The 25559-nt window shown below is 40.4% G+C and overlaps 1 protein-coding gene across 1 annotated transcript in view; it reads left to right on the top strand.

Annotated features, from left to right (window-relative positions):
* Positions 1–15305, top strand: part of prrx1a (paired related homeobox 1a) — a 17161-nt gene extending 1856 nt beyond the window's left edge. Inside the window, exons 2-4 of the mRNA XM_017491620.3 lie at positions 8710–8885; positions 10749–10930; positions 12439–15305. Of these exons, the coding sequence (XP_017347109.1) occupies positions 8710–8885; positions 10749–10930; positions 12439–12571 (491 nt within the window). The 3' untranslated portion in view covers positions 12572–15305. The remainder of the gene's footprint in view (positions 1–8709; positions 8886–10748; positions 10931–12438) is intronic.
* The last annotated feature ends 10254 nt before the right edge of the window (positions 15306–25559 follow it).

Genomic DNA, 25559 nt, shown 5'->3' with positions numbered 1-25559 from the left:
GAAATATAGTAAAAAGAACAACACGAGTAACTAAAACGATGATAAGAGCGCAAACAAATAAAGAAAAACAAATCCGGACGGGTAAACGAACTATACAGAAAGGAGAACTGCTTGTCGAAAGCTGCAGCGCGACAGCGCTTTAGAGAGCCGAGTGAAGGCGCATGGTCAGGACTTCCACGTCCACGTATGAAATAAATGGCACCTCAGCCGTAAAGAAATTATAAACAGACCCTCGAGTTGTAAATGTAAATTTCTCCGGGTTCTGTTTATAATTTCTTTACTGCTGAGCGCAGTGCAGGAGAAATAAACTGCCAGTGTGTAGAGATGTGTAGATGATGAGGATGATGATGATGATGATGTCTGAGCGTGACCTGGACGAAGCAGGACTAGGGCTGGGAGAAATCACTATGACCGCAATATATATCGATATCGTGATACATGATGTCACAATACTTAGTTTTCTGAGATATTGCAATGATGAGTTTATTATAATGTTTTTAAAATTAATTACAAACTAACTGGGGGGGTCATGTCCTTGTAAAAATGCAATGCTTTTTACAGATTTATTTTCTTTTAACAGATGTATTATTTATTAATTATTTTTTTAAAATAAAGTATGATCACTACTTTTGTTTAAATGGGCTTTTGTGCAATAGTTTTGCTAGCAGTTTATTAGCGATCCTAAATATCATGAAGCATGTTGTATCTTAGCAATGTACCATGTAGCAAAATATCTTTGAGAGTCGTGATATGGTATTTTCGGTCGTATCGCACACCTTCAGGTACTGCACAGACTATAAAGAGGCCAGCTTAAGGATCGGAGCTAATGATAAATCTGTCGGTTGTGAATATGCTTCAAATACGGATATGTACAAATATATATTTATATTTCTATATATACACATATTTTTTATAGAACAAACTTTGTTATAGATTATTATTATATGACTTCTACATTATCGAGTCGGTAAAAAAACATTTCAGATTCCCAAACATTAGTTTTCTAGCACAAAATGTTTCTATGTTAGTAAAGCAGAAAGCAGCGTATTATGTAAGAACACTTTTCATACAAAAAAAAAAAAAAGACATAACGAAGGTTGCTGCATAACTTTGCTGCAAAAATAAGAAGCGAGAGCGACAGTCAAAGTCTCCTGAAGACCCGCGGCTGGTTCAGTAACACTTACGGGTCATTTCCTTATAAAACTGTATACATTGTACCCGAGACTGCTAACTTTTTAAAGCGAAGCGTAGTCACACCGAATACGGACTTTTTTTGTTATTTATTACCGCTCTTTAAGTTATGTTTTTAATTGAAGAAACTTTCCATTTCATAATTTTTGATAAATAATGCATTTCCTTGCACATGCCTAAGACTTTCGCACACCTCTGTATGAAACAGAGCAGCAGGGGCGTGTTTACATTTGGCACAAATTGGATCTATGTTTGATCAAATCTTACAAAAGAGCACAGGGTGAGTCGTTTGATTTAAAACAGCCTCACCGTCGGCCACGTCTCCTCTGCTTTGGCTGCTGGGTTTTAAACCCCGCTGTTAAATCTCCTGCAAAGGTGTAAAGTGGAGGTGTAAAGTGTAGTAAAAGTACTCCAGATGCGTCCTTGAGCACGTCGGTGAAGTGTTTGTGCTTTACTTACGACTTTATTCCTCTTCTGCCTCGTTACAGAATTTTAAATTACGCACCGCTGCTGCCGATTCTCTCAGTAAAGTCAGTAAAGTCACGCAAGGCTCGTAACGGGCATGATCTGTACAACTGTAAAGTAAACTTTACAGCTAGACATTTCTCTTCAGTTCTTATGCGCAGGATATAATGAACATTTTCGAAAAACTCAAAATAAATAAAAAAAAACGAATCTTATGGATAGCGTTCTAACTATGAGGACAGGTGTTGTGTTCTACCCGTCAAGCCACATAATGTAAAAAAAATTAAAAATACAGTCAAATTTACAGTAAGTAATTGTAAAAAAAAAACAAAAAAACAACAACAACAAAAAACATATTTACAGCAATATAGCGTGTCTGAAAGTGATCTGTGATACTAAATGAAAATTTTACCAAGACCAATCAAGGAAATTTAGACATGTACAAACCTGAGAGTTTTTTTTTTAAAGTAAAAAAATGTAATATTAGCGATGTGTAAAAAAAAAAAAAAAAAAAAAAAAACCCATCCAGGTGATCCTCTGAATGCTGCCATGTACGCTACAACATCACATCCACATCAGTGCCTTCAACATCAGCCCTGATTCTGGCCTTCAGGTCAGATCACATGAAGATGATAAGAAGAAATAAAAAAACTGTCCAATGTGACAATCCCAGTATTTCTACACACCCTGGTGAACTTTTTATAATGGATCAATAAGTTGTAACGATTTTCAGACGTCTCATATATACAGATATTTACGGTACTTTTTACATTACATCACCGCGATACAGAATACTGTACATTTCAAATAAAATATCATCCACCATGTTTGCTGATTTAACCGAAGAGACGGTCGCAGCAGGTGAGACAGGAGACGGCTGAGCAGTTGAAGATTGAAGGTCTCGCTCAGGAACACAATCATGGCAGCTTGGGAGTGCTGGGATCTGAACTCATCACCTTCTGATCTGTAGCTCAACGCTTTAACCGCCGCGTCACTGAGTCACTGCATCACCGAGTCACAGAGTCACCAAGTCACAGATTCACTGCATCACCGACTCACCGAGTCACTGCATCACCGACTCACCATGTCACAGAGCCACTGGATCACCAAGTCAACGCGTCACAGAGTCACTGCATCACCGACTCACCGCGTCACTGAGTCACTGCATCACCGACTCACCATATCACAGAGTCACTGCTTCACCGACTCACCATGTCACGGAGTCACTGCATCACCAATTCAACGGGTCACAGAGTCACTGCATCACCGAGTCACTGCATCACCGAGTCACCAAGTCGCAGAGTCAGTCACTGCATCACCGACACACCATGTCACAGAGTCACCGAGTCACCGCGTCACTGACTCACCGCATCACAGAGTCACTGCATCACTGACTCTCTGCATCACCGACTCACCAATTCACAGAGTCATCGACTCACCGCGTCACAGAGTCTCTGCATCACCGACTCACCGCATCACTGCTTCACCGACTCACCATGTCACAGACTCACTGCATCACCGACTCACCGCGTCACCGAGTCACTGCATCACCGAGTCAAAGCGTCACAGAGTCACCAAGTCACTGCATCACTGACTCACCACATCACCGACTCACTGCGTCACCGAGTCACCACATCACCGAGTCTCCACATCACCGACTCACCAATACACAGAGTCACCGACTCACCTTGTCACAGAGTCTCTGCATCACCGACTCACTGCATCACTGCGTCACAGAGTCACAGCGTCAGCACGTCACCGAGTCACTGCATCACCGACTCACCACGTCCCAGAGTCACAGCGTCACAGAGTCACTTCCCTCGGCGTTTAAACTGAAACTCAGAACGTTTGTGTTCGGTCGTGTGTCGTTGTGTTCGACGTTTCATTGCTTTGCTTTTTCTGCTGTTTCACTACAACACACCGCTCTAACTGCACAACTGTTCTAAAAGAAATGAGTGTTGTTTCCGGACACGCTGCACTAGTGTTGTAGGAGTTCAGCTGTAAAAATGGACACATTTCTCTCCATCTTCCTCCAGAGTTCAGCACCACAGCAGCGAGTGGCTCTGATTCCTCGCAACAGCAGGAGAAAAGATTTTCTCTTTCTTTACTCCTTTTCTTTCATTCCATTTTCCTCCATTCGTGTTCCCCTTTCTTTCCTTCTTTCTTTCTTCTCTCCTCATTTTCTTTTTCCTTTCCTTATTTCCTCTCATTCCCTCTTTCCTTCCTCTAATTCTCTCTTTTCTTCTCATTCCCTCTTTCCTTCCTCTAATTCTCTCTTTTCTTCTCATTCCCTCTTTCCTTCCTCTAATTCTCTCTTTTCTAATTCTAATTCTAATTCTAATTCTCTCTTTTCTTCTCATTCCCTCTTTCTTTCTTCTCATTCCCTCTTTCTTTCTTCTCATTCCCTCTTTCCTTCCTCTAATTCTCTTTCTTTCTTCTCATTCCCTCTTTCCTTCCTCTAATTCTCTTTTTTCTTCTTATTCCCCCTTTCTTTCTTCTAATTCCCTCTGTCTTTCCTCTCGTTCCCTCATATTCCCTCTCATTCCCTCTTTCTTCTCATTCACTTTCTTTGCTTTACTTCCCTCTTTCTTTTCCTCTCATTCCCTCTTTCTTTCCTCTTTCTTTCCCCATTTCCTCTCATTCCTTCACTCTTTCTTTCACTCGGTGTCGTCCCTCTAGTGCCTCTCGCTCAGCGAAACAAAAGAACTCAAGAGAACGAACACAAACACGCTGAACCCTTTATTAGAGGATGGATGAGTCCTAACCGATAGATCTGGAAGAAGTGATAAAGTGCAGCGTGCTCAGGGTTTGCGCTCACAGACGATTCACGACGTCCACGGGAGGAAGTTCTGTCTTAAACCCAGACCCGTGTACGAACTCCAGGTCACAGATGTAATGAGACTGTGTGTGTTTAATGACTATTAATTGAAAACACTAACGAGGCAGGAGAGGAGTAAAGTCATAAAGTACAAACTCTTCAGGACGAATGATCCTGAGCTGCTACTACAGGTACTACCGCTTTCACCCAAACGTCTAAACACCTCACTGATACTAAAGTCACTTTATCAGACCAAATTTAAATAACAATATCCCTTCACCATTCAACTGAAATAAACATCAGTGCACTAAACCATCGCTTTATTTAAGCTATATTAACCTGAAACTTTATCAGTTATAACTGTTATGCTGTAACTTTTTTTCTGAATCACTCAGTATGTTTACATGCACAACAATAATCCGATATTAACCCGATAGAGACGATACTCTGATTAAGAAACTATCATGTAAACAGCGATTATTGATGACCTTAATCCGATTAAACTCATACTCGAAATAAACACAAGTGGAATTGAGACGTGTGGAGTATTCCTGTGTTAGTCACGTTATCGACGTGCATTACAGACATGTACACACCTTAATCACATTATTAACATCGTGTGGGAGTTTTCACCGCATTTTGTGACAGGACACGTACACACACGGCAGCGCTCGACCGTTTGACGGCAAACAAGCGAGCACGGCTGCGTCCCAAACCGCGTTGTTACCTGATATAGAAGGAGAAATACGTGTATTTAGGTAAGTACACGGTTTGGGACGCAGCCCACGTCTTCAAGCAGTCGGCTATTTGCACGTACAGCACGACAAATAATTACCTGCACTTGAAGCTCTCGTAAAATGAAAAATAAAAACACCCAAGACTGTATACCGTCCCATAACGAAGACCAACTGTATGTCGATACGTGAACGGCGTGGCGCGGTGACGTAATGACGTGTGCTGTATAAGGTCAATAATTAGATTACTGCTGTCCTTGTAAACGTAGTCACTTTCATACTCCATCTGAGAGTCAGTAGAGCTTCAGTGACGCTATGGCAAGGTTTAGTTTTTATTTTAAACTGTATTAGCTTTTAATAGAACAAACCATTAAAGCATGGTCATTAGGGCGTGTCATTAGGGCATGTCATTAGGGCTGGGTGATATGACCATACAATATTGTTATAGCAATAAATACTATAAAGTACATATCACAGGTATTGACATTAAATTCGAGTTGATTTGTTTTTAATCATGCTTTTTAGGCACTTGCATGACACTACTCAGTTTGCCGCCACTTTGTTCTGAAACGTAGGCCGAATATATTTCACGGATCATGATGATCTATTTGCTGTATAGTTTCACCCTGGAGCTCACACACGACTTTATTCACGCTCACCAAGAAGTTACAAAAATGAGTCATTTATTTAAGCAGAATTGTGTTGGTTTAGTATAATGCAATGGTTTGGCTTGTTTAATGGGGTTACTAGTGACTCAGAATAGAAGGAAGGCTACTGTGTGTAGCTAATATGAGACGCAGCTCACTCGATTTCCGTTGCCAGTCAATTAAAGACACAAGTAAGTCAAAAATAAACTCCATTTAGCTAAAAAAAAAAAATAATAATTTTTTTAAATTCTTTAAATACAACCCCAATTCCAAAAAAGTTGGGACGCTGTGTAAAACGTAAATAAAAAACAAACAGAATGCAATGACGTGCAAATATCATAAATCTGTATGTTATTCACAATACAACACAGAAAACATATCAAATGTTTATACTGAGAAATGTACCATTTTAAGAAAGAAAAAACGTATTTTTGAATTTGATGGTCGCAACACGTCTGAAAAAAGTCGGGACGGGGGCAACAAAAGGCTGGAAAAGTAAGTGTTACTAAAAAGAAACAACTGGAGGAACATTTGGCAACTAATTAGGTTAATTGGCACTAAATGTTCTGTTGTGAATAACATATGGGTTTATGAGATTCCGTTTTTATTTCCATTTTACACAGCGTCCCAACATTTTTGGAATTGGAGTTGTCGTAAGGAGGCCCATGGCAGCTCGGCGCGAATGGGACAGGAACCAGGAACGTTGTTTTTAAATATAATTTGTACTTCGAGATTAGTCCAATTTTTAACCAAGGGATGTAAAAAAGGAACTGAGAAATTATACTGTGATCATGTGACCAAAGTATCCAACCGAACAGTGTACTCAAGACAACGTGAAAAAGTCACTACTTTTAAATAGTCACCGTCTGAATGAGAGAAGAAGAAATCTCAGAGTCCTTTCGGAGGTCTAAATAATAATGTAAGGAGTTACGTATGTATTGTTGGGAATGTAATTAAGAGTACTCAATTTCAATATATAAATACAGCAAAATAATACTTAAGTATAGTAACGAAGTACAGTTACTCAAGTATTCTACACCCCTGGTTTAGTAGGATATATAATAATAATAATCATCATCATTATCACCATCATCAGTACTTACAGTGGGGGAAATAAGCATTGAACCCAGCTGATATTAATTTGCACAGATAGGGGGTATAATTACTTACGGATTTCAGCTGATTCCTTGCCTTACCTTGCCTTGGAGAACTGCTTTTTCTTAGCGTGTTCAATACTTTTTTCCCGTGTCATTCCACTTTATTACACATAACTTTATTTATGGACATTAATATTGTGAATTCTTTATATTTCCAGATTTCTTGAGTTAATACTGACGTCTGGTGAAAATTTCATGTGAATAGCCTCATTCGAAATATATTTACTGAAATAAATGTTGCGTCCAATACTTATTTCCCCCCACTGTACATTCACGTCTATATTAAAATTTCTATATTATTAATACAACAGGTTTCAGGTTTAGTTCACGTGCAGTTCGTTAAAGATCTCAACATTACAGCTGGGAAACCGTGCTGTTTTAATCCCAGTGTTTATTCTCTGCACAGTTGTAAAACAGGTTTTATCATGAGTAAGCGGATATCGTTTTCATTTGAAATCATTTTTTTTACTGTAACAGCTACAGAGTAATACAGCAGCTCGCTCTGCAGCACTCGATTTCTTTTCTTTTTTTAAGTGACTTTATTAAACTCATTTACTAGCGCTCAGAGAGATGTGTGTCACTTAAAACCGGTGCGGCGTAAAAAACAATAATGGGGGGGGAAAAGAGAGAAGAAAAACGAACCAAAGCCTTAAAATTGATGCTGGATCAAACATTAACAGATTAGACCTGAAGTTATAATGACTAAAAGCTGATAAACTTATAGTGCGCTTCCTTCTATCTTTTTCGTTATTTAATGATAATGAGTCATTATTGATCACATATACATTATAGCACAGTGAAAGTCTTTTCTTCACATATCCCAGAATGTCAGGAAGCTGGGGTCAGAGTGCAAGGTCAGCCATGATACAGCACCCTTGGAGCAGAGAGGGTTGAGGGCCTTGCTCAAGGGCCCAACAGTGGTAGCCTGGCAGTGCTGGGGCTTGAACCCCCAACCTTCTGATCAGTAACCCAGAGCCTTAACCACCAAGGCACCACTGCCCCACGTCATTATAGCCTCAGTTCCTTCATTCCCTCCGTCCATTCTTTCTTTCCTTCTCTTTCTTTCTCGTTGTAGAAACTTGCCTTACATTACCTGCCATATCTGTCCTGTTACTATAACAATGTTCTCATCACTATTACAGTTTTTATTATCTTGTCCTACATGATAAAATCAGGCAGGTCGATTGAGAGCGGTTTGTTTTTCACAAGGCGTTGGCTACGACACAATTACACATTCGGAATTGGAAATCTATTAGCATTTTATGCTTAAACACTTTCAAACTAATGATTTTGAAGTGATGCCAGTCTTAAAAAAAAACAACCCAAAACCATGGGTTCATTTATAGATCGCGTATAGTTCATTTATGGCCGTTTCCATAACATTAAACGTAACTACAAATGGATAAAAAAGCACAACATTCGCTCAGTTGCTCTTTAATAAATGTAAAAAACGTTCATTGTTGAAAACTTGCTGCACTATAAGAGGAATAAAACACTTCAGGATGTGCTGTTATAGGGAAATAATCAGCTTCGAGGTGGCTACAGTAACTCTGCTTCATCGCACCACACCGCCATTGATTATTTTCCTGTAACAGCACAACATGGAGTGTGTTATAAACAGACGAATCAGTCACAGGCGACACTGTGAAGCGAGGCTGATGTGCCATCTAAATGTTGGTGTGTGTGTGTATTCTCAGATGAGCAGCTGAACTCGGAGGAGAAGAAGAAGCGGAAGCAGAGGAGAAACAGGACCACGTTTAACAGCAGTCAGCTGCAGGCACTGGAGCGGGTGTTTGAGAGGACGCATTACCCCGACGCCTTCGTCAGGGAGGATCTGGCGCGCAGGGTTAATCTCACCGAGGCTCGCGTGCAGGTCAGTGTTCCTACATAACACCGCCAATAAAGTGTTCACTAAGTACATATACACGTCCTCGAAATCCTGTAATTGACTTTCCCTTTTACTTATAAAGAATGAAACACTCCATGTCATGCTGGTATAGTAATCTTACACCCACCCCCCCTTACCCCCCGATACCGATTCTTTTCCTATAACAGCACGTTCCTGGTGTGTTTTATTCCTTTTATACTACAACAGCTTGCCAACTATTAAAATTTTTTACTTATTAAAAGAGCATGTATTTGTTTTTAATCCACGTATAGTATAATATTTTGGAACGTCCATGAAACGAGTCGGTTCCTGTTCTCACTGACGTTAGCAGCCGTAAAGAGTCGTTCCTTGACCTGCCTCTCTTGCAGTCGAGACGCTAAAACCGCAAGAAACCGTAAAGCCCTCCTTCCTGAAGAATTCTCCGTGTCAGAAAACGTAACGCTGCCTCGTTACCTCTGACTGCTACAAACCGCTGACACCGGAGACTCCTTCCAGGAAACGTCACCGTGTCAACGAATACAAACTGACAAATAAATATAGCTTATGGCTGTGCAATCGTCTGTGTGGAGGTGTTCAGCGTCTCAAATTTGCAAAATGGACGTCAAAGCTCCAATAATCCCCCCCCCCCCCCCCCGCATCAGAGGCGTGGCCTAAAGATTGAAGATGTCATCCGGATGTTAATATAGTTCACATTTAATTTGTATATTTATTTATTTATTTATTTATTTTAATTTATGGGCTTGCGTATGTACTCTGCTGTTTGACAAAACTGGCCACTGTTAACACTGTTGAATTCTTGAATCTGATTGGTCAGAGGGTGTTGCGTCAATGTGTCGATCTTGTATAAATGGAAAAAATGATAAATTATTGGAAAATTGCTGTGGTTAAACAGGGATGAAACACTTCAGGACATGCTGCTATAGGAAAATAATCGACTTAAGGGTCGTAACAGTGACTCGGCTTCTTCACACCACTCCACACCGTTGATTATTTTACTAGAACAGCAACGACACAGACTCACACCTGCATCACAAAAGTACTCGCCAGACACTGAACACGTCTTCACCGAACGAGAACGTTCAGGATAAACTGGATGTACTTGTGCACTTTAAGGGTTTTTACAGGTTCTTTGTATTGTTATGGCTTTGTAACATTCTGTACACTTTCATTAAAGGATTCGCTCAGAGAAATAAATGAAAAACAATCCTTGATGGTTCTAGATCCCCTTTGTTTACATCATAGGAACATGGGCTAGCTGATGATTTAGCTAGCTAGCTAGCAAGGACATTCATTTATACCGTATAAACAATATAAAAGACACAGTGGCACTGGAAAGGAGATAAACCATTTAGGAACATCAATATTTCCCTCAGATTTGTTGATAAATGACTTAAGAAAAATAATTTGTACAACAAATTGTACAGTTTACTTATTCTTAGCATTGATCACTAACCAAACGTGTAGCTCTGTGGGGGTCGGGATAACGAAAGAAAGCATTCAAGCATTGGAACACCGTTAAAAACATTACAATTTCAGACGTTATACAGCACAGAGAACATATAAGATGAATGCCATATAAAACAATGTATAAATACACTCCTTTTGGATGTTCTCCTCTTTAAAATGAAAGCCACGTTAATGGTTAATGCTAAACATGTTTCAGATTTCCTTATCTCAGGAATATTGTCAAATTATTATATGCAGAACACGTATACTGTACCTGTAAATATATAAATCCTGATGTTGAGCATTCACATTCATTCATTGTTTTTTTTTTTGTCCTGCCCTGCCTATGTGGAGTGTTTGTTATCTGTCTTTTCACGAGTGTGTATTGTCTTGTTTTCTCAGGTGTGGTTTCAGAACAGAAGGGCTAAGTTCCGGCGTAACGAGCGCGCACTGCTGGCGAGTAAAAACGCCTCGCTGCTCAAAACCTACTCCGGAGACGTGACATCGGTGGAGCAGCCGATGGTACCGCGGCCTGCTCCGAGGCCGAGCGATTACCTGTCCTGGGGAAACTCACCTCCGTACAGGTAACATCCTCCATCACACACAGCTTAGACACAACTGCAGCTCATAGGATATTTACATAGAAATGTATTTAGGTCTTTGTCGTCTGATGTAGATAGTGTGTTGTTTTGTTTTGAAGCACCATGGTCCTGGAAGAACCCTGTTTCGTTTCATGGTGTACTGGACCAGATGAAATGGTTGAAATGACAATAAAGCCACTTGACTTGATTGAGCAGATTTCTAATATCGTCTAATAAATTGTCTGTTTCTATACAAGAGCGGTTTTGAATTCTTGACTCTGATTGGTCGATAGCGACAGCTCATTCACATGCATACACAACATTAAATATGAACTATAATTGGATAAAAGTGATCGCTTTTCTCACACAGACATCACAACTCTAGACCATGTGTAAATATAAATACAAGCAAAAGGCTCGTATTCACTATTTTTTTAAAACAGAAATAGTATTCAGGACACAACTACGTGTCTGAATTCAGTCAGTTAACAAATTTCAAATCATGACTCATGATCATCCCCCGTGTTAAAAGGTTTCGATTTATTTTATTTAATCTTTCGTTTTTGACAAAATAAATCTCTGGGAGCTGAGGCTAATCACTGGAGTCTCCCAGACAATCCAGAAGCATTCGAAAAACCTCAAAGCATCGCTTTAAACCTAGCATGAGACGTAAGCTAGCATCTTAGCAGATACGAAGAACTGGAGAAATTTACCCTCATGCATTCTTGCCAAGGATTTTAAAATAAAAATGTACAATATTGTATATTTTACTTAAAGACCCATGCTAGCTAGCTAGCACAAAGGCAGGTTATCATGCTAGCTATGCTTCCATCTGGCTAACATTAGGCTAACTTTCGCCTCATTTGACTAAATTTGTGATAACTGGTTTAGGAATATAATTAGGAAATAAGTGAGCTAAAAATACTGTTTTAGCATATTTCTTGTGGTATTTTTGTAAGCCCTGATGAACAAAGACAATAGACAGCCTCGTAGAATTTGTAATGGTTATAATGGGAATTGTATTGGTTTTAATGGAAACTCTTTGATGGTCCCTGTGGGTCTCTAATAATAATTTGTTGCCTTCTGTTGGTGTTATGTCTAGTGGATACCATTAAGGACCGGTAATGGTAATGGTTTTAATGGTTAGCTGATTGTTTATAATGGGATTTGTAGTGGAAACCATTAGAATTTGTGTGATGGTTTATATTTTTTTTGGGGGGGGGGTTTCCAGCAGGGAGCATTTATGCACATACACTATATAATTTTTTTCCTATGTTGGTTCTTTAAAACTGGAAATAATATATTTGTGGCTTCATCACCTATACAGATATAGCATATTGTTAGTGGATATTAAATTGTTACTTATTTCAGATTTAGCTATTTCAGATACATCTATTTTGGAGTTCTGCCTAAACATCAACCCATTTAAATTCTCTGCTCGGAGTAACCAAATGTTTAGTGGTGTTTGAGTCACTCTTAATTCATTCCTGACCTTCAAATTTCCTCCTCAGCGCCATGGCCTCCTACTCGCCGTCATGTGCCAACAACAACACGGCGCAGGGCGTGAACATGGCCAACAGCATCGCCAACCTGAGACTGAAGGCCAAGGAGTACAGCATGAACCAGGTGCCGACCGTCAACTGAGAGAGGAAACGAACTACAAACGCGGGCGACGTGCGGCACCGAGCGGCCCTGATCCCCCCAACAAAGACCTTTCACACCAATGTTTTCTCTGTGTGGACGCGAAGGCTCGGAAGAAAAAACACGTTTAAAGAAAACTTCTAAAGCAGTGATTGACGTCAACGGCGGTCATATTTTTTGGCGGAGTAGAGAAAACACGACTCGACTTGACTCTGAAACGGAAAGTGTGTGTTTTCACGGTTTCCACGGCCGCACGGGCGTCGCTCCTCGAGGAGCAGACTTTACTCTGGAGGTCTGGAGACTGAAGCAGCTCCACGGATGAACTTTTTGGAATGTAGCAATGCAAATCCCATGAACGTTCAGGGAGCATTCAGGACTTTTCCTTGATTTCTCCCGGGACGTAATCAAGATCTCAGCCTGGACTGGGTTTTGTTTTTTGTTTTGTTTTTTTAAGAAAAATGTACCTTTGTAATGAATATACTAAGATGTCACCTATGGGTTTATGTGACTGACATATATTTTAAAGCATGTAAAAACATGCAGAGGTCTCCACACACACACACACACACACACACACACACACACACACACACACACACACTCACAGCATAACTACACAAACAGGGAGTACACATTTTGTACATACATATACACAACACCTTTTATACATTCATATTAAAAATAACAAATATTAGGCATGGAAAGGGTGACCAGCTGACCAATCAGAGGTCTTGTCTTAATATTTACCACATAGCCACATTGATTTAAAACCACATGTTCCAGCTGTTAAGTTGTTTGGAAATCTCGGTGTGGCATCTCTGCCTGTCAATCACAGTCCCAGGGAAGGAGGCGTGGCCTGTATACCTGTCAGTCCTAGTACTAGTGAAGGAAGTGTGGCCTCTGTGTGTGAGAGGAGTCTGAGAAGTCTGAGAGGAGGCGTGGCTTCTATGTATGGATTCAAGCTCTGGTCTTTTCTTAAGATAGAAATTAAACATCACTTCTTGCATGACTTCTTTCTTAATACTCGCCTTATTATTGTTCTAGTTTTGACTTAAGGGGGAGGGGAAAGATGACGAGTGAGGCGTATCTAGGGTGGAAGGCATGTCTCGTACATGCTATGTGATTTTTTCAACTCACTAAGGGTGTTAAAGATCTCAGTTTGACTCCATATATGTGCCGGTCAGTCTAAGAGGAGGCGTGGCCCATATGTGTGTGTGTGTGTGTCTATGAAGGGGCATGGCCTGTGTACCTGTCAGTCGAAGAGTAGGTGTAGCCTCTGTATATGGCGTTCAAGCTCTGCTGTTTATTTTCTTTTCATCATAAATCAATCACAGAGATTGCTAAAAAAAAAAAAAAAAAAAAAGACACCGCAAACAAGATTTATTTTCTTTACAATAATTCTTTTACGAGACAATTTTCTTTCCCTTTTTAAAAAAAATTTACTGTACTTCTTTCATGTTGTATAATTGTCTTTTGTGCACTTCAGTTTGGCTTTGTTTTAAAGAAAAGGAGTGGGGGGGGGGATTGTGAGGTAAAAGCAGAGAGAGGAAGGTGAGTCATGTACGTGATCGGCTTTAAAATATTTTTATATAAAATACTGCATTGACACGACGTGCTCAGTCTTTCATAGTTTCTCTTTTTCCATCAACGTTAAAGACCTTGATTTGATTCCTGTACCTGCCGGCTGCAGTGAAGTAGACGTCAGTCCCAGTGAAAGAGGCGTGGCCTCTATGCCTGTCAGTCCCAGTCCCTGTGAAGGAGGTGTGGCCTCTATGCCCATCAGTCCCAGTGAAGGAGGTATGGCTTCCATGCCCGTCAGTCCCAGTGAAGGAGGCGTGGCCTCTATGCCCGCCAGTCTCAGTGTAAGAGGCAAGGCCTGAGTGTCTGTCAATCTCAGTCCCAGAGAAAGGAGGTGTGGCCTCTGTACCACGGAGCCTCAATGAAAGAGGCGTGGCCTCTGTGACTGTCAGTCACAGCTCAGCCAATTAAACTAAACAAATAAATAATTTACATGGTCTTGTTACATCGGATTATTGATCATGTATCAGATCATCTCAAAACTAAAAGATCTACATCCCTAATATAATACAAAAAATATGCAGTTCCACCTGAATTAATGTGGAACAACATGGTGTTAAAGCATACACCAGTTCAATACAGCTCGTGCAAAGTTTGTGTGTGTGTGTGTGTGTGTGTGTGTGGCCTTTACCTTTGCCTTTCTTTTTGTATATGGCTTGAGCATATCTGAATCTGTTATATTCTTATGCAATAAAACCTCCGCCAGCAGTGTAATGACGAAGGATTAGTTTGTTGTGGAACAAAAATATATTTTCTGCGTTCTTCATACTGTACGAAGGTATTCCCAGTAATGATGAACATCTTTGAGTCATCTGAGCTGTTGCAGGCGACAGTAATGAGTATTATCACACGCTACATGCTTAGTTTCTTCAAAGTTTTAGAATAAAATTAGAAAATTAGCATGCACTCTCATACTTCTACTATTTTTGGGGTCCAAGCACTTGTTGCTTCTGTAAGGGCTTTTTTATTTTTTATATCTTGTATCTTTAAAGTAACTCTATACTTTGTCAGGTTTGTCAGTTCATATAGTTTATTTTTTCTTTAAAAAAGAGGTCCAGATGTAGATTACATTCTTTCTTGATCTGGATGAAGAATGACCAAAAGTGTCTCTCTGACCATCTCATATCTTTAAAAACACAATAAAAACTCTACACAATGACTCCAGGGGACTTTATGTGAAACTCTAAACCTTCCTTCAGCCTCCAATCTCCATCACCATCTCCTCCACCTCCTCTTTTTCCTTCCTCTAGAGCAGGAAAAGGAGATGCACTGCTTTTCCCTAGTTGCTGTGAGATCTTACGAACATGTCCTCCATCTCATCAGTCCACTTATGTATTTGTTTTGGATATAGATCGCAGAGAAAAAAAAAAAAAAAAAAAAAACAACTTTTAAGACTGAGGAGAAAAATAAGCTGTCTGGGCGCTTCCAGAAATCTGCTGCAGTGTTTTATGGCCTGATGATGGACTCCTCTGTGTTAAGTGCTGAACTCATATTCGTTCAGAATGTCCGCAAGGCCACGTTTTTTTTGTTTTTTTGTTTTTTTGAGAAGGAATGTTTACTTTCAAAACACGGTGTTTATGGCACAGGAAGCACTCGTTTGAGTTTAAGTGGCCACGGGGTATTTTCTGAGCGCCTGACACAGGCTTGTTTATGTGCCTGATGACCCCCTCGGTCTGCTGATTGCATGCGACCCCAGATGACCTCAGAGACAGTGGGGGAACCAAGACAGGGCTTTGGGGGGGGCTGGCAGGACAAATTGAAATTTTAGTTTAAGTATCAAAATTCTGAGTAATGAGAGCCATCAAGAAGCAGAGGCAAGAGGCAACACTGCCAGCAACTTCAGTTATGCATCAATGAGGAACAGTCCGGTGCGAGCGCTACAGAATAAAAGCAGCTCGTCCGTTTTGTTTACCGAAAACAAAAAGACACACGAGTCACGCCCTTTTTCTTCTAATTCCTATTGGCTCACAAAGTCAAAGTTCACCTAGACAAAGTAAACCACAAGCAAATCCCCTGTGTCTTCCCTGTCCATTGTCCACGTCTTGTCCACCTCTTTTCTATCTCTATCTTTAATACATTTGTGACCTGGAAATGTAGACGTGTATACATGCGAAAATTATTTAAAAGTACATTAAATGGACCATAATTAGTTTTTAGTGTAGGAAACTACACTCTCCCCCCAGAGAGTGTAGTTTCCAGGGGCTCCTCCATCCCCAGAGCAAGGGATAAAAAATTGTATATGCTACAAAATAAGATATGATATGATATATGATATGATATGATATATGATAAGATGTACCTTTATTGTTCCCCCGTAGGGGAAATTTAAGTCGAGAGAGCAGCACAAGTAGGAGGAGTAACATTGAAGAAAATACCTATACCATAGAAATAATAGAACCAATAAAATAGCTCCGAGTGTACGTACTGTACATGCGCTAGAGTCCTATTTGTGCATGTACATGTGTAATATCTGTGGAATGACAATTAACTGTTGAGTGTTATAAGTTGATATGCCAAATAAGGAATGCGGAATAAGGATATTTAGAAGAGGTCCAACAGACTATTATGACTGGCGGTACAATGAGACGGGAAAAAAATAAATCCTGGCATCACCACCATACAATCCAAATATCACAGTGTTCAATAATTTGGTTAGGAAAATAGAGTTGTTAAGAGCATCACACTCGGCCATTACTTGTTCTGGAGAATAATGAAGAAACACTTAAACTTGTTGTAATACAACCCGCCTCCCCATAAATCTTTTAAAACAGCAGCTCTGGCAGTAAGGCACAGGTTTATATTAAACATATACGGTATATACTGAATATGCTATCGTTCCTATAGTAACAGCTCAGGTGGAGGATTATATAATGTAAGGGTAGTAATATACAGATTTTATGAAGTTGTTATTTAACAACACGTGTTTAAACGTTGATATGGTGACGTTTTCTGTAAGAAGACGTTTATTTTACATATGAGTCTCCGGTGTCAGAGGTAAAGCTGTAATATGAAGTTTTCGGACATCTTCGGGACCGAGGAGTTTATGCTAGGTGAAAACCTAGCATTTCATCACAACCGAGTGTAATAATAGATTAAACGTCTTGTGGTATAACAGAAGGGGGCACACCTAGAAATGATGCTTGTTTGAAACATATGATAAATGCGGTAAGTGTTTCAGATTTATCATGGTAGAACGTCACACGATACTTTATAGCACACTACAGGACTGAATTCTACAAACTACAAAAAATTACAAGTGAAGCGCTAATCTGTCAGGCTCGTGGAATAAAATAATCAGTCATAAAGGCTAGAACATAAAGAACAACCTTATTACCTTATTACTTATATCAATAGGTCTTTAATTGGCTATTTCTCCCAAAGTTCATGTCCATCCATCCATCCATCACGTCAGGTTCAACCACAAAGTCGATTCACGTTAACGCCTGAATTTAGGAGATCGGCTCCATTAAGAGACTCCGCATTTCCAAACGAGCCCCGTCTGATCCTTGCACTTAAATCATCCGTCCATATTAAAATTCCAGTCATTATTCCAATAACGACACCTTTTCATGTGGCTTCGACCCGCCTGCCCGAACTGTTCCACCTGATTTCAGCTGGAATTTTTATGATCCAAAACGTCAGCGAGCCAAAACTTTTCCCCCCAAACGCTAGTCATCCTGCCGGACATTAACTTTGGAGTGGGAGCCATTTCCCATTTCAACACAACCTCCTACAGCCATTTGTGCTCAGCTCAACGGGCCTTAAAAGTCTTTTCCCTCAAAAGCATGTGGAATCACTCGTAATGACACGTGGAAAACGCTGGACTGATGGATTGCATCGATTTTGACTCTGAATGGGATTAATAAAGTGTTCTCAAATCATTGCGGCTAAGCAATATGATCGCGTAGCACTGAAGAGTTTAACTAAAAATATACATTTCCTGGCAAGAAGAACACCTTGATCACAGAAGAGCTTGATCATTGGTTAAGGTCATGTGACCAGGAGGTTAGGAGTTTGAAAACATCCACGGCTGTCCGAGAACCAATCGTTACGTTCCAATCACAAGGGGATATTATTGGGCTCCGAGAAAAAAAAAAAAAGCTGTCCTGCTCAGTGATTCTTTTTTTTAGGCCAAATTGCAACAAACAGAGTAAGGAGTGTGTTTACAAATGTAAGCAAATTCATCGTGTCGCAGCTTGCCAATAACGTAGCTTGTATTTTTTATATGTTTTTGTGTGGGAATAACTTCTATCAGTCTACATTCACCTTCAGTAAGCACTTTATCCTGGTCAGGGTTCAGGGTCGGGGTATCCCTGCTGGCTTAACCCGGTACATTTTTTTCCCGTCACAGACAAAAATCAGACATCGTAAATTAGCTGTTTGGTAAATGGCACACTTATATAGTGCTTTTCTCCAAAGTGCTTTACACTGTGTCTCATTCACCCATTCACTCACACACCAATGGTAGCAGGGCACTAACTTGCCATTGGGAGCAAGTTGCGGTTCAGTGTCTTGCCCAAGGACACTTCGGCATGTGGAGTCATGCGGGCCGGGAATCGAACCGCCAACCCTACGATTAGTGGACAACCCGCTCTACCACCTGAACCACAGCCCCCCCCGTTTGGTCGTGAGATGAGCTCAGTGGTCTTCAAAACACAAAGCGACATTCTCACTGGCTGCTGATTTAGTGCCGTTGTGACTAAAGACAGCCGAGGACAACGTTCCTGCAGCGGGAAAAATGTTTGAGTAAAATCTCTAATCTCGGAGTGTAAGCGTTGCCATGACGCTCGACTAAAACTCGGCAATAGATGGACGCCAAACTCACGGTACAGCTACAAATACGCTAGCGGCAATGGAGAAACGTGAACAAAACGTGCTAATGGACAGAAAAATAAAAATAAAATCTCCTTAATACTTCAAGCTGACAGAATGCTCGTGTTTACGCGCGCCCATTTTCTACACGAGCCGATATCCGGATCATGCTGATTGATGATGTAAGCAGAACATAGTAATTTTCTACTATCGTTAAGAAGGCCTTTATAGATTAATCTGACATGGAGAACACAAACTGTTATAGGATTAGGGCAAGATTTGACTCGGATCTCGTACAGAGCGACGAGTAATAATCTCGAAGGGCTTGAGGGTCAAAAACCAGCTTTACAGACACTAAGATTAACACGTGAGTTAACATTAATTATCTAATTGTGATCTATCCGCCGGGAATAAACAAGCCAGTGATGGAGAATAAACAAGTTTTAAAGTTGTACAAAAAAATAAATGCTTCCTTGGGATGCTTTCGGATAATTTCGGATAATCCCTGAGAGACAGGTACCATCGAAGAAGAGTAAAATGTACATCTGAACTGGAACAAGGTTTCACAGAAAAGTTGGGGTCAGTGATTGCCATCGTAGTTAAATGATATGCATTCAAACACCATCTATACTAGCTAAACGGAACACTAAATGGCATGTAATAACAGTTACTCTAAGCAACAGGACTTCATCATACATGCTAGGAACTTTCCCGCTGCCAGGATTGGGAATCTTGTTGCCATAAATATGTAGAGTTCTCAAACAAAACACTCATGGGAGTAGTATCCGAGGTTAGCTGAGGCTAGCAAACATTGGTTTAGCAGAACAATAGCTAATTAGTTTGGGACCCATGGCCAGGTAAGTGGATATATAAATTGGCGGTGGCTAATTTACAAGCCACTAAGACTATCCTGCAAAGCTAGCTAAGTTATCTAAAACACAATGTGTTCAGCAGAAGCAAAAAACACATTCGCATATTTGATTGATCCATCCTCGGGTAAGCTAATAAGCTAGCAAGTGATCGTGAAAGGTTGGGGTCAGAGATCGCCATCATCGTTATAGAACATATATATATTCAAGGGTTATATATGAAAGTTCAGTAGCATCTTTACTAGAAATCCCTGACATCCCTAGATTGAAAAACTAACGCATGCCCACGACTTCATAAGGTGTGGGAGCGAGACAGTTAAGTCATTTTATCTACTCTAAATGACTGTTTTGCATATTATACACCATTTACATATAAACCATATGATTTAATTGAACACGCTTATGTAAAACAAGCATTTCAAGCTGTTACGTACTGTAATTAATAATAAATTGTGCATGGAAAGTTTTACACAAAGTGTTTACATAGTACCTATATGTACACACACCAATTTGCATGCGTACGCAATGATCGTGTCTTATTATACGTAGCCACGACTTAACGATCATGTTCCCACTAAGTCGTGGCCACGCATTTGGACCTCGTTGCCATGTGGTAACAAGTCGTTTAAGCAGCGATGTCACCAGTTTGGCTCCATCCAAGCGTGAAGTTTACATTTCGTGGAATTTCCCCACCAGATTCTGAAGCTCTTGGCCAGAAAGGTGTGCGTTCACCAGAACAGATGAACCTCGGATGAGTAAAGAAATCGCTTCAGGATTCCGAAACGGCTCCATCTCCTTCCTGTCGTCGGTGTTAAAGTAGTGTGCGTGATGTTTCTCTGACTGTAAAGGCCCCATGTGGTTTCCTCTGCCCCTCTACCCCGCCCCTCCTGAAACCCCCCACGGCTCTGCGTCCATCTCACCTTTCAGCTCTCTGACCCCAAGTGTTTCCAGATGTCCTCCAACTGTTACCCCCAACCCCAAAGCCCAAGCTCAAACTCGGCAACACACAGGATGGACAGATCCATGGATGACAAGCGAGCGCCTCACCCCCATCAGGACGCACATCTGGAACCCATTAGGGAGGAGAGGGACAGAGCGAATAAGACAGAGAGAGAGAGAGAGAGAGAGAGAGATAAAGAGAGAGAGAGAGAAAGAAAGAGAACCTGGTTAAATTTTCTCTCTTATCTGGTCTGAAGCCAAAAGTTCACTATCAGTTTTTTAAAACATTTTTCATTACTGTTCTTTCACTCCGTTTGCTTGTTTTTCCATTTTCCTGACTCGTTTTCTTGTTCCATGTGTGCTTTACAAACTCAAAAACAATGAGTCACTGCACTATAATTCGCACAAACACTGTTCTAACGTCCATGATGGTAATAATCTACATGGATTCATCAAATGGTTTCGATGATTGTCTTTTTGTTGAGAATTCTAATAAATTCCACAAATTTCTTAAACGTACATGCGAAACATAATGTCCATTTTAGCGTTAAGCTTTGTTTGCATTTTATTCTACATCCTTTGTACCCAATATTTCGGTTAAAATAGTTAATTCAAGTTATGAAATGTTCTATGAAACATCTCTAAATCTCTAACTACAGTGCAAAACTTGAAAAATACTATAATAACTATAATTATATGAACTAGCAACACAATAAAGGAGTAAATCATAAGCTAGCATCATACTAAACATGCTAACTGGGAGATAGCATCATAGTAGCCATGCTAACCATAAATTAGCATTAACCACAGATAACTGTTATAGTAAAAACAAAATACTACAAACTACCAATACAGTAATCCGGCTAACTATAAACTACCATCACAGACAACATGCTAATCATGAACTAACTGTGAATAAGCAGCAGTCTAACTGCAAACTGAAATACAGGCTGTGAACTAGCAAAACAACACACAAACTAACCATTAAAGCAGAATCAAACAGCTTTAAGACAAACTAGCATCATAGTAAACATGCTAAGGATGAAATAGTACCATAGAGTTCATGCTAAAATGAACTGGCATTGCAGTGAACTCACATACTACGAGTTAGTGTTACAGTAAAGAGTGCTAACTACAAACTAGCCGTGTAGTAAGGAGGCTAAGCACATATTGTGTGTTTATAGTGAAAGAAAACCCAAGACAAAATCCAAATAATTAGAAATGGATAAATGGAGAATTAAATTAAATTATAATACGTAAACAAGAGTTGCTTTCACTTTACTACTTTGTGACATTCACACTGACCTTGAAAACCAAAAACATGGCCTGTATGTTGAATATCTCCAAAAAAAAATGAATAAATAAATTGTGTAAGTACAGGTAAAATTTATAAGAGTGAATTAAATCAAAGCTAGCTGCAGGGTTACTGTGGAGAGAAGGTGAGGATTTAGAACCCTCAGCCTGGCCTCGATCAGCCTCCAAACATCGTCTTCACAGTTTTCCAGTCGGTGTCCATCATGTCCAGCTTTCGAAACGTGTCTCTACGCACAAACAATATATCAAATCAAACCAGCGTGTCTGGTCTGAACAGAGACGTCGCCGGGCGCCAAAACTTTAACATTCCCACAGAAAGCTCACCGCAGCGTGCGATATTACAGAGCCGATCACGGGTCAGTGTCGGTAAATGTGCTGTAGAACGCAGAGAGATCAGTGAGTGATGGTCAAGCCGGAACGCTACACGACACGTCTGGGAAAACACTCCAACGCCGAACAGCCTCGCCGTTCGACTCCACGTCGTTTCCAGAAAACGTTTCGCCGTTACAGCTTGAGGCGCAGAAAAGCTATTTGGAAGGGGTTTGACGTTAAGTGACACTGCAGGGGAATCAAAACAATAGAGATGTCAAATGTTCGCCAGTTGATTGGTGACTTCCTTACAAGTTTTATCATGGAACGTTTTCAATAAGTTACGATTAAATGCGCAGAAATTTGCATACGAAATAAAATCCCCCCAAAAAATCATCTTTTGATGCCATTACGATTAAAATGTTTACTTCGTCATGAAGACACTCTCAAGAGAAAGACATCAAATATTTAAGTGTAAACATATTTAATGCGTTTTCCTGTAACTTTACTGAATTTTCTGATTATATATCAGTATAATATAAGGCTTTAAAAGGGAAGAACATTTGGAAGAAGGTTATTTCTGCAAAAGTAACACACAAAGACTGTTTTTGTGCTGTGAGCGTTCCTGTGATCCATCAGGAAGATCTCCTTTCGCCAACAGGTTCACATTTATACCTCACACATATTCTCACTGACAGACTGGACGCTAAACCTCCTAAACACACTTCCCTCAAAGGCACCGGCTCGCTTTTTTCGCCTGAACTGTAAAGGAAACAACTCCACACTAAAGCTCCAGGAGAAGGAAAACACGGCCGAGCAGGAACATGGCCACGAGAGAGTTTTCCCAACAAAGCGGCGACGCCATAAATCCGCAAGTGCAGCTCTGTGGAAAGGGAGCGGTGATATTAATGCGCCGGTCCCCGAGGCGTTACACACCCTCCTCTGAGAGAGTTAATTCATCCAGAGCGGGAGAAAGGGCCGGACGTCGCGATTTTATCACAACACCGCCATTTTCAATATGATATCAGAGCCTACAGTGAAAAAGCTAGTCACAGGGGTGTAAAAATAAATAAATAAATAAATAAACCACACATTATGAGTGGAACAGGGTCAGAACGTAGGCTGCAGTAGGATAATCACAACATGGGATCATGTTTTTGCTCGGTATTTTCAAAGTATATAAAAATTGATAAATTATAAATTAGCGCACGCTAATTTATAATTTATATTACCAGGTTTTTACTTCACATCTAAACACTGAGTTGTTCCGTTACAGGAAAATAACGAAGCCCAGAAGTAGGGAAAGTTCATTGGTCTCCACTAACAGGACACGCCCAAGTGTTTTATTTAAATAGTTCCTGTTTCTCACTTACGTTATAGTAGCTATAAACGGTCGCACCTTCACCAGCATGTCTTTTTTTTTCCCTGTCTGTCTTTTTAAGTAACTTTACTGAGAAACCACTAGAGTGTAAACTCGTCCAAAACTTACGTCATGAAATGAGCAGTCACAGCTTTAACCTCGGACAATGGAGACTCCTTCGGTAAACATTAAACGAATGTTGCGATCTCCGTACGGGAAACATGACCATATCAACGATTACAATACACACATATCATACACATTATTGTTACTATAGAAACGAAAACGTATTAGAACGAGCGCATTAATTAACTATATGAATAAATCTCCGGTTCCTACCAATCAGAATTCAGCAGTTTTCAGTTTCAAGGAAGCAGCAAGAAATAAGACATTTTGCAACCTCGCGACATCATTACAGCAGATTTCTAAATCTGTCGTACACTATCACATATTCTAGCCTACAGTGCGTCACAGATGTATTTCATGCCCTCACTCATGTTTCTACAGATGTGGAATTATTTCGCTCATCGGTATTTACTGTATGTTGTGCATAGAGGGCGCTAGTGAGCACCCTTCCGAACCCCGAAACGAAAAACGAGACATCTGACGTCTCTGCGAATCTTGTCAGTTTTGCACAAGACTGCAAGTCCAGAAGGCCACACGAACAAGACGGAGGACTACGCTCCATGCATTATCTTCTGAACAGATTACAGCGGAGAAGAAAAAAAAGGACCGACCTGTCGAACACGCATCTGAACGTGAAAGGCGTTTTTAAACGGTCGTCTTAATCCGCTCTGTAAATCGGTTCCACGGATACGAGAACGATTAGCGTGTCCGTCTTGCACCGCCATCTGCCTTCAATTTCCCCCTTTAACGGCCCACCCTACATGTGGAAACCAACTCAGGCTGCAGTTTACTTTATCAATTAGCCATTAAGAAGCAGAGGAGATCTCCGCTGATAGCCGGCGCTAACACACTTCACACTCGAACTCTGACGGAGTGATTCATCATCATCTGCTGACGTTGGCACCATTTCTGAGACCGGGGATCGGAAACGGCAAATGAGATAATCGATCGTTAGGCTATCGTAATTATTATTAATGCCCCTCACTAATCAGGTACTTTGGACCCGGATCAGATACTGTATTTTTCCAGAAGCTGTTATTACGATTAGTCAAACAGATCAAGACTTTGGGGAATAAAGACGTTTTACACATTGAGTCGGCGGCTCTTCTGGAGTTATTACGGGTTTAATAATACTGTAGTAAGTGAGCAGTATGGAAAAAATATATATTTATGGGCATGTACAAGCGCAAACCAAGTCACACACGCGTCATGCTGTAATGGCAAAATAATCAAGGACTGGATGGCGTGATACAGCAGAGTTCCTGTTACCACCCTGAAGTGTTTTATTCCTCTTTCGCCACAGAGATTTCACAATGATTACTATTTATTTTATTTATTAAAAGAACGACGGCATAATTGTGATCCTTTTGTATAGTTACATATAATGTGGAACACATTTCCTATTCTCACTTACATTATAGCAGCTATAAACAAACAGTTATTCCCCTCGCTAGCCTCGTTTTCATCACTCTCGCCAAGATAGGAAAGCAAAAACGAAACCCGTCTGTCCTGAAGACGTCGGAAAACTTAAAGTTACAGCTTTACCTGACTGTTAGACTGTTATACCGTATACAGCTAGAGTTATAAACAATAGTGTGTTCCTATAGAAGTGATAACGTTCAGTCATTACTAAATGCAAATTCAACGCTTGGAAGCTACTCCAGACCTTTTATCTCCTTCATCC

The sequence above is a fragment of the Ictalurus punctatus genome, chromosome 17 (assembly GCF_001660625.3).
Source record: "Ictalurus punctatus breed USDA103 chromosome 17, Coco_2.0, whole genome shotgun sequence".
NCBI classification, from domain to species: domain Eukaryota; kingdom Metazoa; phylum Chordata; class Actinopteri; order Siluriformes; family Ictaluridae; genus Ictalurus; species Ictalurus punctatus.
The sequence above is the reverse complement of the archived record's forward strand: the minus strand, read 5'-3'. Positions and strand labels throughout refer to the sequence as shown.